The sequence below is a fragment of the Grus americana genome, chromosome 26 (genome assembly GCF_028858705.1).
Source record: "Grus americana isolate bGruAme1 chromosome 26, bGruAme1.mat, whole genome shotgun sequence".
In the NCBI taxonomy this organism is placed as follows: Eukaryota; Metazoa; Chordata; class Aves; order Gruiformes; family Gruidae; genus Grus; species Grus americana.
The window spans coordinates 3,456,277-3,471,884 of record NC_072877.1 but is presented as its reverse complement, the minus strand read 5'-3'; the positions used below and the strand labels follow the sequence as shown (position 1 = coordinate 3,471,884).

At 40.9% G+C, this 15,608-nt stretch overlaps 1 protein-coding gene across 4 annotated transcripts in view; it reads right to left on the bottom strand.

The window, feature by feature from the left end:
- The window catches only part of UNC5D (unc-5 netrin receptor D), a 161,307-nt gene that overhangs the window by 42,576 nt on the left and 103,123 nt on the right, over positions 1-15,608 (bottom strand). For all 4 annotated transcript variants that reach the window (XM_054804681.1, XM_054804683.1, XM_054804682.1 and 1 more), the window contains exons 5-7: positions 5,890-6,070; positions 4,881-5,048; positions 3,413-3,577 (exon numbers count right to left, since the gene is read on the bottom strand). In XM_054804681.1, coding sequence (XP_054660656.1) covers positions 3,413-3,577; positions 4,881-5,048; positions 5,890-6,070 — 514 coding nt within the window. The remainder of the gene's footprint in view (positions 1-3,412; positions 3,578-4,880; positions 5,049-5,889; positions 6,071-15,608) is intronic.

Genomic DNA, 15,608 nt, shown 5'->3' with positions numbered 1-15,608 from the left:
TGACGCTAAGTGGATTAAATCTGTACAAAATTTATTCATATTTTAAAAAAATGCTTTTTGTATCTTTTTACCCATAATGATCCGTTCATTTATTTTAAAGAAGGCAAGTTCTTTGCACATAGTCTATTAAGGACATTTTAAGTCCTATGTGCCAAAAAGTGATTTGCTTCTGAAAGAGGAAGCTTGTGCTAGTCCAGATATTTGTTTTCAGAGATACACCATTTATTCCACTTCTGTTTGCACGTGGTTTTGCAAAATGGTTATATTTTCTTAAAAGCGCATCTATAAAGTGATTCTAAATGCCATAGCAAAAAAAATTAAAGTTCTTCTGAAAAGGGGATGATGAAATCCTGTGCTACTTCGATTGATTTCAACTTGCTGGGGCATTTTTCTTTTTTACTGCAGTGCCATTAGTCAGGTAAGTTAGTGTTCATTAATAATAATATTCTTTGCACCAGTGGCTGTACAAACATAAAGCAGAGGGACAGTACCTGATCCAAAGAGTTTGATTTTGTACAAAGCATATGACAGGCAACGAAAATAATAATAATCATAAAAAATTCAGGTAATTATTAAAACTAAGTTAGCTGCCATGCTGTAACTATTCCAGTAGCTCCTCTATCAAATAATTTGGCGGTAAGAGCTTGCTTTCAGTGCTTGCTGTTGGAGTTCTTCATAGGGAATGTTAACAGAGGGGCTTCAGTAAAGCAGTAGCAGGGAAAGCTATACTTTATTGTCATCTATCTGATGGATACACAGAGAACTTATGTTAGTATGACATCTTTTATAGGCATTAAATTTAATAACAGAAAACATACTCTGGCTGCACTGTATGCGTATCTCTAATCAGCGATATGACTCTCACGGGATGTCTGCCTGCCTTCTTTCTTTTTGAAACTTTGTTTTCTGAGAAGGAAGGTGAGTTGGCAACCGACTCCTTACAGCCTAAAGTGTTTCTGCTTTCAACTCCTAGTGATATTTCTCTGCAGGACCTTTCAGAAGGCAATCCCCTTTATTTTCCACAGCCAAGACGACTACACTTGTGTCTGCTGGAAAAAGCCAACCCCTCCCCTGTCTCATGCCCCCTCTGAGATGAACTGTTTGGACCAGCAGACATCCTACCCCCTTTCTCTTTCTGTTGGAGGAACTTGCCCACAAGCTTCTCACTAAAGCTGCAGGCCATACAGACTGAGATGTAGAGTTCAGCACCGGGGGTAAAGGTTGGTTTTTAAGAGAAAGCAGTCACTAGCAAAGCACGTTTTCAGTAACGGCACAGAACAGCGCATGAATGCACCAACATGGACAGAGTTCACCCTCAAGAATTTCATAATGCAGCTTTTAGATTTCTTACTGTGAAAAACAGCCTTGTTCTAGGGAACACAGACACATTTTAAAAAATAATTTAAAAAAATATATATAAAAAGTGGACCATTGCACTGGTAACATATCTGTGAACAGAACTCCAAACACCCAGTCCTTTTTCCTCTATGTGCAGAAACATATTTCATTTGACCAGTATGTGAAACCTTTGTTCATACAAAAAGCTTCACAGGGCTTTATCCTAGAATAGTTCCTGAAAATGCACTCCTGGAATTAGCGGTAAATGTCAGACGTAGTCCTTGAAAGGCAGCTGGCCAGCGCTGCACCAAGCGCGCTGCACCTTGCACTTGGCTTGTTGAACTTCATGAGGTTCAGACAGGCCCACCTCTCCAGCCTGTCAAGGTCCCTCAGGACGGCATCCCTTCCTTTACCACCCTGCCGTGTCGTTAAGGCTTTTCTTGGAAGCAGCGACATGGATGGGGTCACCTTTTACTAACCCTGGTGAAAATCACAGCAGGAGCCAACTAGGTGGTAAGTCAACTCACGACTGTCACAGTGTGCAGACCTCGGCTCCATCTTTTCACGCCCCTTTCAATGCATCCTTCTGATAGTCTTCCAAAGGATATGCTAATCTGTGCACATGAATGGATTCTGGATTTATCAAGCCATCTGCAGAGAAGGGCATTCATTTAATGTATAGGAAGGAGAAAGACCTCAGAAAACATCACGTGATCACCACATTGGCCCTCAAAAACTGAATGAATTGCAGCGCTCACAAATTCTCAATAGTTATTCTTTTTTAAAACATGGGGAAGGAAAAAAGTCTGAATTTCATTTATGTCCTTTTAAACAGTGAAGCTTGTCTGCCTGGCACCTTGGAGCTGGAGAGCTGTTCTGTAACCCTGGAAACTTTAAGTAGCGACATATAGTCTATGATATATGGCCTAATAATTAAGAAATTATTAACATCTCGGTGCAAAAAAGGGAGTTCATTTTATTTAGAAAATGATCTTCCTCATCTCACCAGAGGTACTTCATTGCAGAACTGGGTGGGCACAGTGGCTGTTTCTTTCTCCCTGAAACCGCAGCCAGTATTGGGAAGGTGCGCGTGGGGGAAGGCGCGGGCACTTACGCTGCTGTACGTGAAGGTTAGGAGCTCAAGGCTTAGCATTTATAACCGTATTCCTTCTGCTGCATGCATTGTGGTGGAAGAAGAAAATGACTGCTAGGCATAACGTGAACACATGGACGCGAAAGATCAAGAAGGAAGGGTAATGCAGTGCCACAGAAACAAAGAGGACTATTTCAACAGAAACTTAAAGAAAAAGTAGACTTATTCCAGTTTACATCTTTCAGCCCTAGCACTCCTGATTGCTCCCGTGGCTGCTGCTTCATTGCTAGAAAGCGATGAGGTGACAGTATCACTCCGTGGAGAGGGAGCAGCATTCAGGGTAGGAATAAACTCCTGAATTCCACCTTTGTTTCGAGCCTATGGAGCTGGCCCCGGGTGTTCTGCAACTCTGCAGCTGCAGGGCTGATGGTCTTGGCCCCTAGTTGTTTGTTGATAGTAGCAACTACTAAATGCCAGATGCTTTCCAGACATTTATGAAGGGCAAATCCTTTCACAGGGAGCTTGCAGAGTAGATTTGCCTTTATTTAGCTCCTGTGTTAAAGGCAACAAATGGAGTAAACTCTGACCTTAAACAGCTCTTGCGCCAAGAGTATTCGTGTTGGTGCTTTGCCAATTTACTTGCAAGAAAAGGAAGAAGGCTAAGTAGTACATTCTGTCGAGTACAGTGTAGCAGGTGGTCATAATTACACATTGCAAAAAACCTGTATTTGGATTTCTCGAATCATCTGATAATTAATAGGTAAAGTACGTGCCACACAAATCCAGTGACTCAAAAACCACTGTGGATTTCAAACCTCACATATGCAACCCTCTGAAAACAATCTGGTTTTTCACAGTACTATTTCAGCCACAAGAGTTCCACCGACACGGGTGCGCGGCAGACGGGCTACGTTCCCTGGATTGCAGCACACATTTTAGGCCATACCTCCTAAAACCAATTCCGTGCCAACTGTTACTCACCTTGAATGCAAAGCCCTTCCGTGCAGTTCTCTGACTCTTGGCTCAAGCCCTCGCAGTACTTCCCTCCGTTTCTTGGAGGTGGCGCGATACATTCCCGAACTCTCAGATGCTCGCATTCCGGACTGCACACAGACCACTCGCTCCACACCTCCCAGTTTCCATCCACTGGATGGGGAGGAAGAAAACACGACCACCGTCACTGCATATCAAACTGGTGTAGCTAAGAGGTCCTACCAAGAATACTTGTTTCATCTCTCTCCTCAGGTCACAGCAAGTAAACGAAGTATAATTATCCAGAGAAATAAATACAGTTTTATCAGATGGGAAGTTAAAAATCCAGCATTAGAACGTACCACCTCAAGCGTGCAATACGGAAGCTTTTAAAATAGCAGCAGTGTATGACATTCTGCAATAGTGTCCATTAAAACTGCAGGAGGAAACATTTTCTTTGCCACCTAGCTATCAGTTTCTAATGTTTCAATACAAATTCTACCTAAACCAGGCTGATGTAGAGAGGCCACACGTTTTCCTGCCAGAGGAACGATGCTGCCATTTACAAAAAGAGCGTAGCTGGCCTTGTAGACTTCCAGCTAACGCCCTGAGCAAGGCAATGGATCAATGTGCTGCTTTGCTGACGGATTCATACCTGTCTCTGACCCTGTCCCAAACGAGAAGGGATTCCACAGTTCCCTTTCTTTTTCATGCGTAAATCAGATTCAAGAACAGTCAGATGAACACAGAGACATTTATAAATAATATTAAATTCTTTAAATCCCAGTTCAGGACACATTCTAGCTAAAAAAAACTCATAAAAGCTAGAAAAGAGATTTGCCAGAATCCAGACAAGTTATGCTGTGACCCCAGACAAACATAGACCATACATGTATACGATCCTACTAACTTTCTTTAGCTGTGTAAGTGAAACACCAATTCCAAAATCAGATACGGGAGGTTTCAGGTTAATAAATGAGGAAATGTACAGTGTCCAGGGCTGCAACACCGTGCTCCATGTATAGCAACAGCTCGGTTTCAAAAGGTTAATATACCTGAAAGCAAACTTTTGCAAGCTAAATAAAGCTTTTAAGTGAAGTTCTCAGCTTCAGTTTCTGTGTTTCTCTTTCTAGGGTTACAACCCTCGCCTCCCCCTTCCCTATACCCCCACCCAATTACACGACTTTTCACATTGCGCCAGTTGCTGGTTTATTATTGGGTATTTAGATAGCTTCAGGGTAAGTTAAAGCCCTGACAAACCTGGCAGATCAAGGCCACAGGTGCTTGTGAGTGCTGCTCAGACCCTACGCGAGGCTCTGAGCTGTAGTCTAAACAAGGATGCATGGATTTCCAATCTCCTTTTTGACCTCAACGGGCTCCTCAAAGCACAGTTGTCTACCTGGCATTTCAGACTGAAAGCGCTCTCCCATAAATGCGACATTTAAACCTATTCCTTAGTAGACTGTGCGTATCTCACCAGGGCAAAGAGAAGTGCAGGTAATTTTCTGCACTGACATTCCTTCGCAAAATGCACCTCCGTTGAGCGGAGCAGGGTTGGTACAGGTCCGTGATCGCTTCTGCCAGCCCCGACCACACTGTGCATTGCAGTTTGACCACTCAGTCCATGACGACCAGCCTCCATTAACTGCAAAACACAAACACGCTGGAGGTTGCAGTAGGTGTGCCGAGAGACATCAAGCAACAAATCTGATCAGATCATTTCATTCAAAGGCAGAATTTTGGTTTTACACTCTACAGGTAAATTCCAAGCTGAAGTTGGAGCACTGCTACCTATCGGTACACAACTAGATAAAGGCCATGGTGTCAAGGAGCACAAACGTATGTTTTGGAAGAGTAATATACTAAGAAGGGCTACGATAGAGTCTGGGAGGGAGGTAAAAGCAGGCACCTCAAGTCTCATAAAATATGCTTTGCTTAAATCATAAACAAAACTTCTTTATTTTAAAAACAGTGATCTAGGAATGCTCCACCTCCGCCAATAAAATGTCACATGCAGTAATAGACATGGAGAGGAACAGAGGATGGGGATAAAGCAATGGTTCTGCTCTTTTGTCCTTTGCTGTGTAACATCTGGATTCGCTAGTTAGTGCTTGGATGCTGCAGTACCACAGATCCAATTAAGGCAGCTCCTTACGTCCCTCCCAGGGCACGTGCTTCAGGGTTTCCTGACACAAGCAAGGCTTATTTATGTGGTTTAGCTTAAAATTGGATCTTCTTAATATCTGGAGCAAGGATTGTTATTATCGACGTAACTTCTGGGAATCCATCACAAACAAAACCCTCGTAATTCTGACCACTCTAAAAGCAGGTGTGATCTCAGCCTTGAGCAACAGAACTGAAATGCATCATAACAGGAAAGAGGTTGGCCATCTGATTTAGGACCAGTCATACGTTGAAAACAAAGTACTCCAGCAATAAAAGCACACGCATCTAAGTTTTTCGATAATTATTACATTTTCACTGACCATAGACCACAACTGTCGCAGACATGCTCCTCCGCTTGGCAACGATGTTGGCAGCCATGCAGGTGTAGTTCCCAGAGTCAGACAGACGTGCCTGCCGAATGATGAGGTTGTGGTCCGCTCTGGTGTCGATGTTCTCATCCAGGTTGGAATCTATGGGCTCCTCGTTCTTTAGCCATTCCACCTGGAGAGGGATGGAGAAGAGAAGATCAAGTAGGAAAAGAAAAGATGGAAGCAGAAAGTCTGCAAAATTATATTTCAGTGATTTCATTAATAAATGTAATTGTGATCTTTATTATAAGCATTAAGATAAAAATGAAGCTAGGATGGGATTCCCAAAAGAGGCAGACATTCACAAATTCAGAAAAGAAACTACTATTCCTATGATCTTTAAGGTCCCCTCCATCCCAAACCATTCTGTGATTCTGAAGACCCTAAGAGCTCATTAACAAAGGCACACCAAATGAAATGCTAGGACAGAGTAAAGTAACAAATAATAAAAGAATGAAAAGAAAATGGCAAACAGAGTTGCAAGGGTGTGGATTATAAGGGAAACGTAATTTTTGTTCTACTGGGAGAAAAGGAAGGAAGAGGAGGATGGGGAAAAAAAAAAGGAGAACAACTAATCATACTTTTCCTTGTGGTATTTGGTAGTTAGGCTTTAATATTTAATCCAAGGAATCAAGAAGTGATGATAAAAAATCCTTGATCATTCTAGTTGAATATATTTCATTTACCTCCTGGTTCTCTTCACCGTAAGTATTAAAGTTTGAACCTGAAGTAATTTTCTTAAATAATTGCATCTTATTATTTCCTCTATATTTGTTCTTGACTCCATACTGTGTATTTTGTTTTTATTGTAACTACTCATTTACTCAATTATTGTCCTATTTACGAGAGTCCTTTTGGCTTCCCTAAGAGAATGAAAAACCAGGGGGGAAAAGTGTAAACCTGTAAAGCCAAATGAAGGCACCCGATGCCTTGTGCTAACGATCTCATTAACCTGACAGCGAAGGACTTTGACTCAAGGAGCTGAAAAAGAGTTGACCAATGGAGATCAGCAGGCCTAGCGAAAGGCAGCTAGTGATGGCCGCTTTTTTTTCCCCTCCCCTGAACCTCAGAGGAAGGAGGTATGGGCTAGTAACTTAGAAGGGCTAATTTTTATTCAAAGAAAATGGAAGAAAATCTCAACCGAGAGAGAATAAAAATATTTTCAAGTACTACTCGATATTCAGTGCTTTACGTGTTCAAACAATTGGACAATGATCAGTTCAGCTTCATAATGCATTGGGGTGACACGTAATAAGTATTATTAATTCCACTTTTTTTGAGAGAGAAACAGACAGAAGGATGAAATTGCTTGACATCACACTCAGTGGAGCAGCTAGGTCATCATAACAGATTCCCAATTTACATAAACATTCTTAAATCAGAGGCCATTAGTATTTCTTGTCAAGGTACATAAATATCATGAAACGCGGCGTATAACATATTTCAACACATCTTCTCTAGTTCACCAACCAACATATTTCTGAGTAGACCCAGGAATTATCTGCAAGGCGTTTCTCTACTTGAAACATTACAAAAAATATTTAAGGCATGGTAAGCTGCTGTACGGAGCTGAAAAATTAAAAATAGAAGCAGAACCAACAGATTCTATTAAAAGACTGAATAAATGTGAGGTTTTTAATAACTTTTCTAGACCTGAAGGAGGCATGGCTCTACCCTGGAGTCAAATACCCTTCTCATCTCAGTTCAGATGAATAACCTCGTTTAGGAACTTGTGGAAGGACTTGGAACTTTGTGGTAATGAGCTTATGGATTTGCTAGCTACAGGCATTCATTAGCACACTGTTCTGCGCAGATGGTCTGCAATTTGTAAATTTTCCAGTTTATAAACAAATCTGCAAAAGCTGACCATCAAAGCCAATTAGATTTCATGCCAGACAGCAGGTTCCCCTTCCAGTAGCATCAGTCATTTTGGGTAGCTGGGACAGAAGGTGTGTGACTGACACATCCACAGCTTCACGGCCGCGCACCGCAGCTGGGAACTTACCTGGAAAACACCTAGGGCTGCGGCACCGAGATCCTACGTGATGGAATTCAATAAAGTGATTATTTTACACATCTGTCAAAAGAGGCATTACCCAAGTGTGAAATAAATTATAGATTTCATACCAAAAGTAGTTAAAAGATTTTAGTTCTCTATACTCTTCTCCTCAAACTGCAGTTAACCACAAATGGTAACAGATTGTCACCATCAAAGCTCACATTAAGCATTCCAGACATCTCTGCCTGTTTGTGCATTTTTCTAAAGCTCTGTCATAACCCTGGTTTGGTTTGGTTCTCCTCTCAAATCTTAACATATATTTTTTTATTTTTTAAACTGTCTCCTTCACAAAAGTTTGAAGAGTTTTGGGACCACACGACTTTGTATGCTACAGCGCACAGCAGAATAAACACTGAGAGTGAAGTTTTAAGATGGTGAGTTCGAAGGTATGCCCCATGACATCAAAGGAGGCAGGGCCTGGCCCAGGTACACTTGTTTAGGTAAACCCAGAGGAGACTTTTCTCCAAAAGCCTCACTCCCTGAGTTTGCTTTCACTGCCATTGTTGGAGATGCAATCGCGCTTTGCCGTGAACTGAACGCACCCAGTAGCTCAGGCATCCGAATCTCCATGGCTGGAAGTGTCCTGGAGATCACCTGGCTAGCGGTCACACTCTGCCCCAAGCTAAGTGACGCGGCTGATGCTGCCACCCGTGTCGACTGCAGATGGCCGGGCACAGCTCTGGAGCCTTACTAAGTCCAGTAACGCAGAACTCTTCCCGTAGTCACGTCCCTTTGAACGTATCACATTTCCCTTTGGTCTGAGACGAGGAACAACCAAGTAATCCATTTTCTCTTCAGCTTCCCTTCTGCAGTTAACTTTAATACTAATTATCAGGAGGGGTTTCAGCAAAGAAACTAGGAATGCAATTTAAATTATGGAACAGCAGCACTAGCATAAATCAAGTGACAGAAATTCAATGGTGGCAGTCAGAATTAAACTCACTTTATGCGCAGTGTAATGACAAACATAGTAATGTTCAAAGAAATGACAAACATGTCTAGTGTTACTAGAGCTCGTTATTTCACAAGTACGTTTATAAATTTTGCATTTTGACTCTCATCAGGTCAGGGGCTTCTGCGGGGCAGTGAGGGGGGCCCAGGAGGGTTCAGGGTCCTCATTACTGTTACACTTGCGCTTCGGGCTATTTTTCCTGTAGACAACTTTTCCTGCAGAGAGTGCACAGCGATCCACAGAGTCTGGGGCTGCAAGGCTTGGTGAATAAAAAACATTGACATTAATGCAAAGCATTTAAAAGAACGATGATCACGGTGAAGGGAGAACATTAAACAGACGGAACATAAACATGAAAGTGTTGAGAGATGTGCGATTAAAAGATGATTTGTAAGCGAGGGCATGCGTTGCCTTTTGCTTCTTATCTGGAGGCTTGATGACACTGCGAATACTCGTCTCTAATTCCAGTCTCCCCCTCTCTTGAAGAAAAACCAGACTTCTTGAAACTCATTCACTGCCTTTGCCTCAGCAGACAAATGCTGTCAAAGAGAACTAAGGGATGAATTTATAGGATAAACTGATAAATTTAAAGGAGTCATGATGGCAAAAGGCTGTTGTTATTTGTGGGGATGCAACCTTTGGAAAAATTCAGCACACGCAAAACAACCAAGCAAAATAAAGGCAACAAAGCAGCCTACAATGAAACGAGGCACGGTGTTCCAAATTGCCAACCTGCAATGCCTGAAGAGTAGACTCTAAACTCATTTAACTTCCCTCGCTTTATCGTCAGTGGAGGTCCCACAGCTGCTTGTAACACAATGAAATATATTTCTTTTTAAGAATTAGACTGTCTGAAGGTCTTAAATGTTTCTATCTTGAACTAGACTTAAAAACTGCTATAATATGCCCTAAGTTTATATAAAGGTATCTGATTTTTTTCCCCTGAAATTAAATCTGCTTAGAATTAAAATACCTCCATCAATTTCTAACAAAGGCTAATCACGTAATGATCTACAAAAGAAATGCAGGGGCAGATATGGATTAACTCAGCTACTACATATTGGCTGGCAGCAGATGAATTAGCATAATCATAAATTTGTTCCAATTACAGAAAGCAATTATCAAAGACCAGCTTACAGCATTATCAAAGTAAAATCAGTTAAATACGCCATATCCTAGGTAGATTACGATGGAAGTTAGCGAACTTTTTCTTTCAAATAAAGCTTATCCCAACTCATCCCTATTTCAGTCTACTGTATACAACATTAGAACAGCCTGTCAGGATCCCACCGCAGGAACACAACTGCTCTTGGAGGTGCTGCAGGGATGGAGGCTCACTCTGCTTAGCGTGTGCAAAATAACGTACGCACGTCAGCCTTATTTGTATATGTACCCACACAGCTACTACGGACACGCGTCTTCCAGTTGCCATGTAGTACATTCAAAGAGAAGGTCAGAAGATGGGAGACCTCAGTACTCCTGCTTTTAGGTTATACTATCCTGGCCTTTAAATCCAGCACCTGACTTTCTCATGTGGTCAATAGCCAGAGTACATATATATCAAAGATAACACAGTTAGAATGTCAGCTTCTCTTGAAGAGAGAATCAATTGCTTTCTCGATGCGAGATAAACACTTCATGATTTTGAGATGGGAAAGGTCAACACCTGACTTACGGCAGCTCAAATGTTTCTTATAGCATAGTCAATTTACAGATTTTAAATATTCTCTCTCTCAGATGGAGAAAGTAGTAAACACATCCTTAACCTTCCTTTAAGCCAATACCACTGTTCACGATATTCTTAGAGAACAAGCCAGTGTCTGCCGGATAAAACCCTCTTATCATTTGGATCAAACTGTTTTGTCAGTCCCAGATTCACTTAATATTTTAAAGCTAAGTGCAGCAGACTAGGGTTTAGAAAGTACGGTAGAGAATGCGGTGAATAAATAGCTACATTGCTGCTCAGGAGACCGTCGCTAACTACCCCAAATACAACTCCCTTCTCTGCTACCTTACGCTTCCCTTGCAGCAGGGCAGAGACTTTTTGTGAACCAGAGAAAACCAGCAGCAGCGCACCAAGGAGTACGACCAAACAGCAAATTTTACAAGTGACGGTGATGGTAAATGTTTCTCAGATATTTGGCCACACCCAGCTAGGCATTAATTTAAAACCAACGACCTGAGATGAAGTGCTTTGCAACCCCATGTTTTGTCAGTGGCTCACAGATTTCCTCAAGTGGTTTTTTTTTGTTCTGATTTCTTTATTCTCAAATTTCTCCGTCTCCTCCATACATCTGCCCACTGCAGCTGAAGGGGCCCATTGTCTTGTCATTGCTAACATCAGCTCTAACTTCGCAACTCTATATCCAGTAATAAATATTATCCAAAAAACACGCTTAGTGTGAAGCTGTTAAAAACCCTATATATGTCAAAAATAAATGTAAAGATTCCTGTGATACAGAGGACAAAAAAAATGTGTTGGAGGGCAGAAGGGAAAAAAAACAGAGGCAGATGTCTCCACACATAGACCCTTTAAAGAAAACGTAACAAGAAATAATCTGGAATGTAGGTGCGCTTTTATGCCTGTGTCCTTTGGCCGTAATACCTGTTTGACATATCCATCACCTGCTTTGTAATTACACAATCCTCCCCCACAACTTTCAGTACGGATTAAAGTTTGCACACGAAATTTTGACCTGACAGAACCAAGCTATCCAAACTGACAAGAAGTCCTCAAAATAGGTCTCTTTGAGACACCTCTTTGGATCTTAATTCTTCTTACACTGCTGTAACGACAACTGCAGAACAGCGAACGTCATCTTGAAGTGGACTCCGGTACCATTTTTGCTGTTGCCCATGAAGCTACTTAATTAATTCAATATAAATAATACAGAAGGCATCTCTACTTGAGCTCTTAGCTCCCTAAGAACAAAAATAACACTGTTATATATACAAAAGAATAGGCAATACCATATTTTCCCCTCTAGAATCTGACTTTGCATTAAAAAAGAAGGAAGAAAAAGGCTGAGAACTTCTAAAACTCAGAATATTTGATTTTTAGCTGAAAGCATTTTTTTAACTGGAGAAGAAAACATGTTTGAAGCAGATTTTTTTTTTTTACAAAAAAGTTTCTTTTAATAGAAAACATTTGCAATAGATTCTCCTCCACATCATGATTAACAGCAGGTCTATCAGGCTTCTGGGACTTTCTCCACTGCCTCGAGAGCAAGCCGAGGGAGCCTCTCTTGCTAGGCTAACGGCAGCTTTTATGAGTATCTCCCACACCCCCCAAATCGGCTTGGGCCTCTGGCCAGAAGAAAAAAATTCTTTCTACCTTATCATTGATTTAGGTCTTGTTTTCCCCAATCTTTAAAAAGCCTTATTAACATGTATTTTTCAGTGACCTATAAAGTTTAGTGGAAGAGAGCAAGATACATTCCTTCATATTCCTTTCAGGTCTAGCAATGAAACTCCTGCTTCTAAAAATTCAGGTGTGTCTAAGCTGGAGAAATCTTCCTGGATGTGAGAGTTAGAATGGATGAGCGCAGGCAGGGCAGGTGCTCCAATTACAGTGATGCATGAAGATGGCAGCATATCTTTGTTACAGTTTTATTTTGCTTTCTACACTAAGGCTCAAACAAATAAGGAGGAGAAGCCTCCATCAGTATAAATCATCGTGGAAGATTAATAAAAAACAAAAGCCAGTTTGCTGGATACAAAACATCCGTATCTACCTTTATGATCACATAGTTATTTTATCAACACAATCAAAAAACATTAATCTTCCTTGCTAGGAGCCTATCGCTAGCAACACACAAGAAACAGGTCAACTGTACCTGCTGCATTTCTTTAAATTAATCCACCGAGGGAATACTGTTACCCAATCGTTTAATCACAGCGCTGTCGTACTGTTCTGGTAAGCATATTTTTCCTTCATTAGATTGAATATATAATCTCATTACATAAATCTGACACACTGACTAACTCATAAATCAGCCTGGGCTTTTGTTGGCTGTGCTGTGGAAAGCAGCACAGGAATCTTCCCTTTGAAGAGATGCACTCAGTTGTTGCAAGAGGGATCATCTGAAAACTCAAGTGCTGCATGCTGCTAATGCACATTTTCTTTCTTATTATTTCGCTTTATGTGACATGCAGCGAGTATATTTGCTACATAAACCTCCAACAGCAAGGGAAGCCAAGAGAGCTGATATTCACTCATGGCACTCTATATACCACGGCTCATACTCTGAGCTGTGTCCAGGTCCCAAGGGAGTGAGCGTTTTTGTTTGTGTGCTTCAAAATCACAACCAAAAATTGGTATTGCTGAAAAATCCAGAAGAGGGGAATAAAAACTAACACGGGAGGGGGTGAGTCAAATCGAAATTAAAATATGCTTTTGAATAAGTATAATGGGAAAAGTGACAGCCTGTACGTATATCTCAATTTATGATGCTAAAGGTGGGCAAGGAGTTGACTCAGATGTGCTATTTTAAAACATTGTTATAAAGATACATTGCTAAATATGCCATTGCTAATGGTACACTGTCTGTTAAAGATATAATCAGATCCCCAAATAAGTTTATCTTTATTCCTATTTTTAGAGGAATAAGTATTTAACATTAATTGGAATACTGTTTTTCACATCCATGCAAAAATTAGAAATTAATCACTATTAATAAACCCAAAGGTTATTAGATGGGCTTATATGGTAGTTTTCCAGTGGGGCAGTGCACGCAAATGACTTCAATTATTATATGGTAAACGGAAATAAATAATGTCGTTGAAACTCAAATCCTAGTCCCTTGACCATAAAGCTCAGCAACATAAGTGAGCAGATGAGACTCACCTAGAGCTTTTCTTTTTCTAAATACCTCAGAATCTAAGGAGACATAGTAATCCACAGATCTTGTTTTAAAAGTGTGCAATGCGCACACACCCTTTCTCAGTATCGTGAATTAGGATGGTCAGACAGAATCACACAGTTAAAGGCCCCAGAGGGTGAGGTTTCACAGACATTCGGAAAGTAATTATAAGTGCAGTTGACACTGAAAAAACATTTTTAGATAAGATTATTGGAAATTATGTTTACAGTGCTTTGCTAAAATGGAATCCTGATAGGCAGTATCACATTTATACCAAATTCTTAGAGATAAAAAAATCATCCCAGAAAGCTTACTGTAATTGAAAACAAAGCCTACAAATAAAGAGATCTCTTCTCTTGCATTTCTAACTGCTTCTGATTAAACATCACTGCACACCTTACAACAGCCCAACAGTATCCCTACCCACGCTTCCGATTATTGCTCTCAAGAAAACTGAGATGGAAGGTCCAAGTCTTTGAAAACCGCAGGGCAGGAGCACTGCCCAGGCGGCACAGCACTAAGTGCGAACGTGATCCTGCCAGAACCATCCTCTCTGATCTGCCTTCAGTAATCATACCCGAGACGAGTTGGTCGGCCGTCATTAGTTTGGTCGGCCGTCATTAGTTTGGTCGGTTGTGTGGCCTCCTCATCTTGATTACCACAGCAACTTCTGTACTCCTACTCGGTACGTTACAGCAAACGAGGCTATAATTTTACTGCTCTCAAGAGTTACGGTGAATCATTAATACACAGTGTTGCTCTTTTTTGTTAGTAGCCTCCAGATAGGATAATTACAAGAATGTAACTGCGAGGTATTACTAACGGAAACATCCTTTAGATCTATTAATGAATCACCTTTTTTTACACACAGGGAAAAGTATTTAAACTCAAACTCTATGTCTATATTTGAAGAAATACAACTGTTAGTTAACAAGCGTGTAATGTTTATGCTGCGTCACGAGATGCATACTAAATGCAACCGAGCACCAGATTCACAACTTACTGCTTTCTCTTGTAACGCTGTTTGCGAGTAAAGAAGGTGTTGATCTAGGTCCAGAGAGGTAAAACGTTCCCTAAACATTCAATGTTACAGCATTTCAGTTTCACAGTACTCTAATGATATTTATGCCAGATGATAAAAGGACCAGCACAAGTATACTGCATCAGCAGAATCCGAATAGGGAGAACCCGCACTACATTAGACACAAAAGGCACGTTGTAAAAAGAAACACAACTAGAGAGCGTGGCAACAAATGCGAGCGCTACTTTGAAGTTGTTACAGATCCTGAAATCGGTCTCTACCAGTGGGTGTTCCCTCATACCAGCTTGTTGGGTAGGTTGAATATTTCAACCTATTAACAATCTTTTCACCTCACTTAGCTAATTTTTTTTTCTTTTTTGAAAAGGATACAAGTTTTCCCCATCCTGTGAAGCTAAGAAAGCTATCTATAAGAGGGTAAATTTTCTTCTTAGAAGCTTATGTTTGTATCTTTAAGTGGAGCTCCCAGTAACTACAGCAGGACAAAACACCATATAATTATTCGATGGTACTGCTTTCTTTTGGTCCCATTGTGATATACGTCAAGGTTAGTCCAACTGCATTGTAACTACGTACACACACACACATACACGTGTCTCTATACACAGAGGAAGGAAAAAATGTGTTCGCACTAAAAGTGCAATGTGTGTGTCGGCGATGGGATTCAGGAGATAGATGTGTTTGGAAATACGCAATTAGACCAATATTTGGATAGGAACGGGAAAATCATAAGAATCTTGGCAAAAACTGAACATAAGG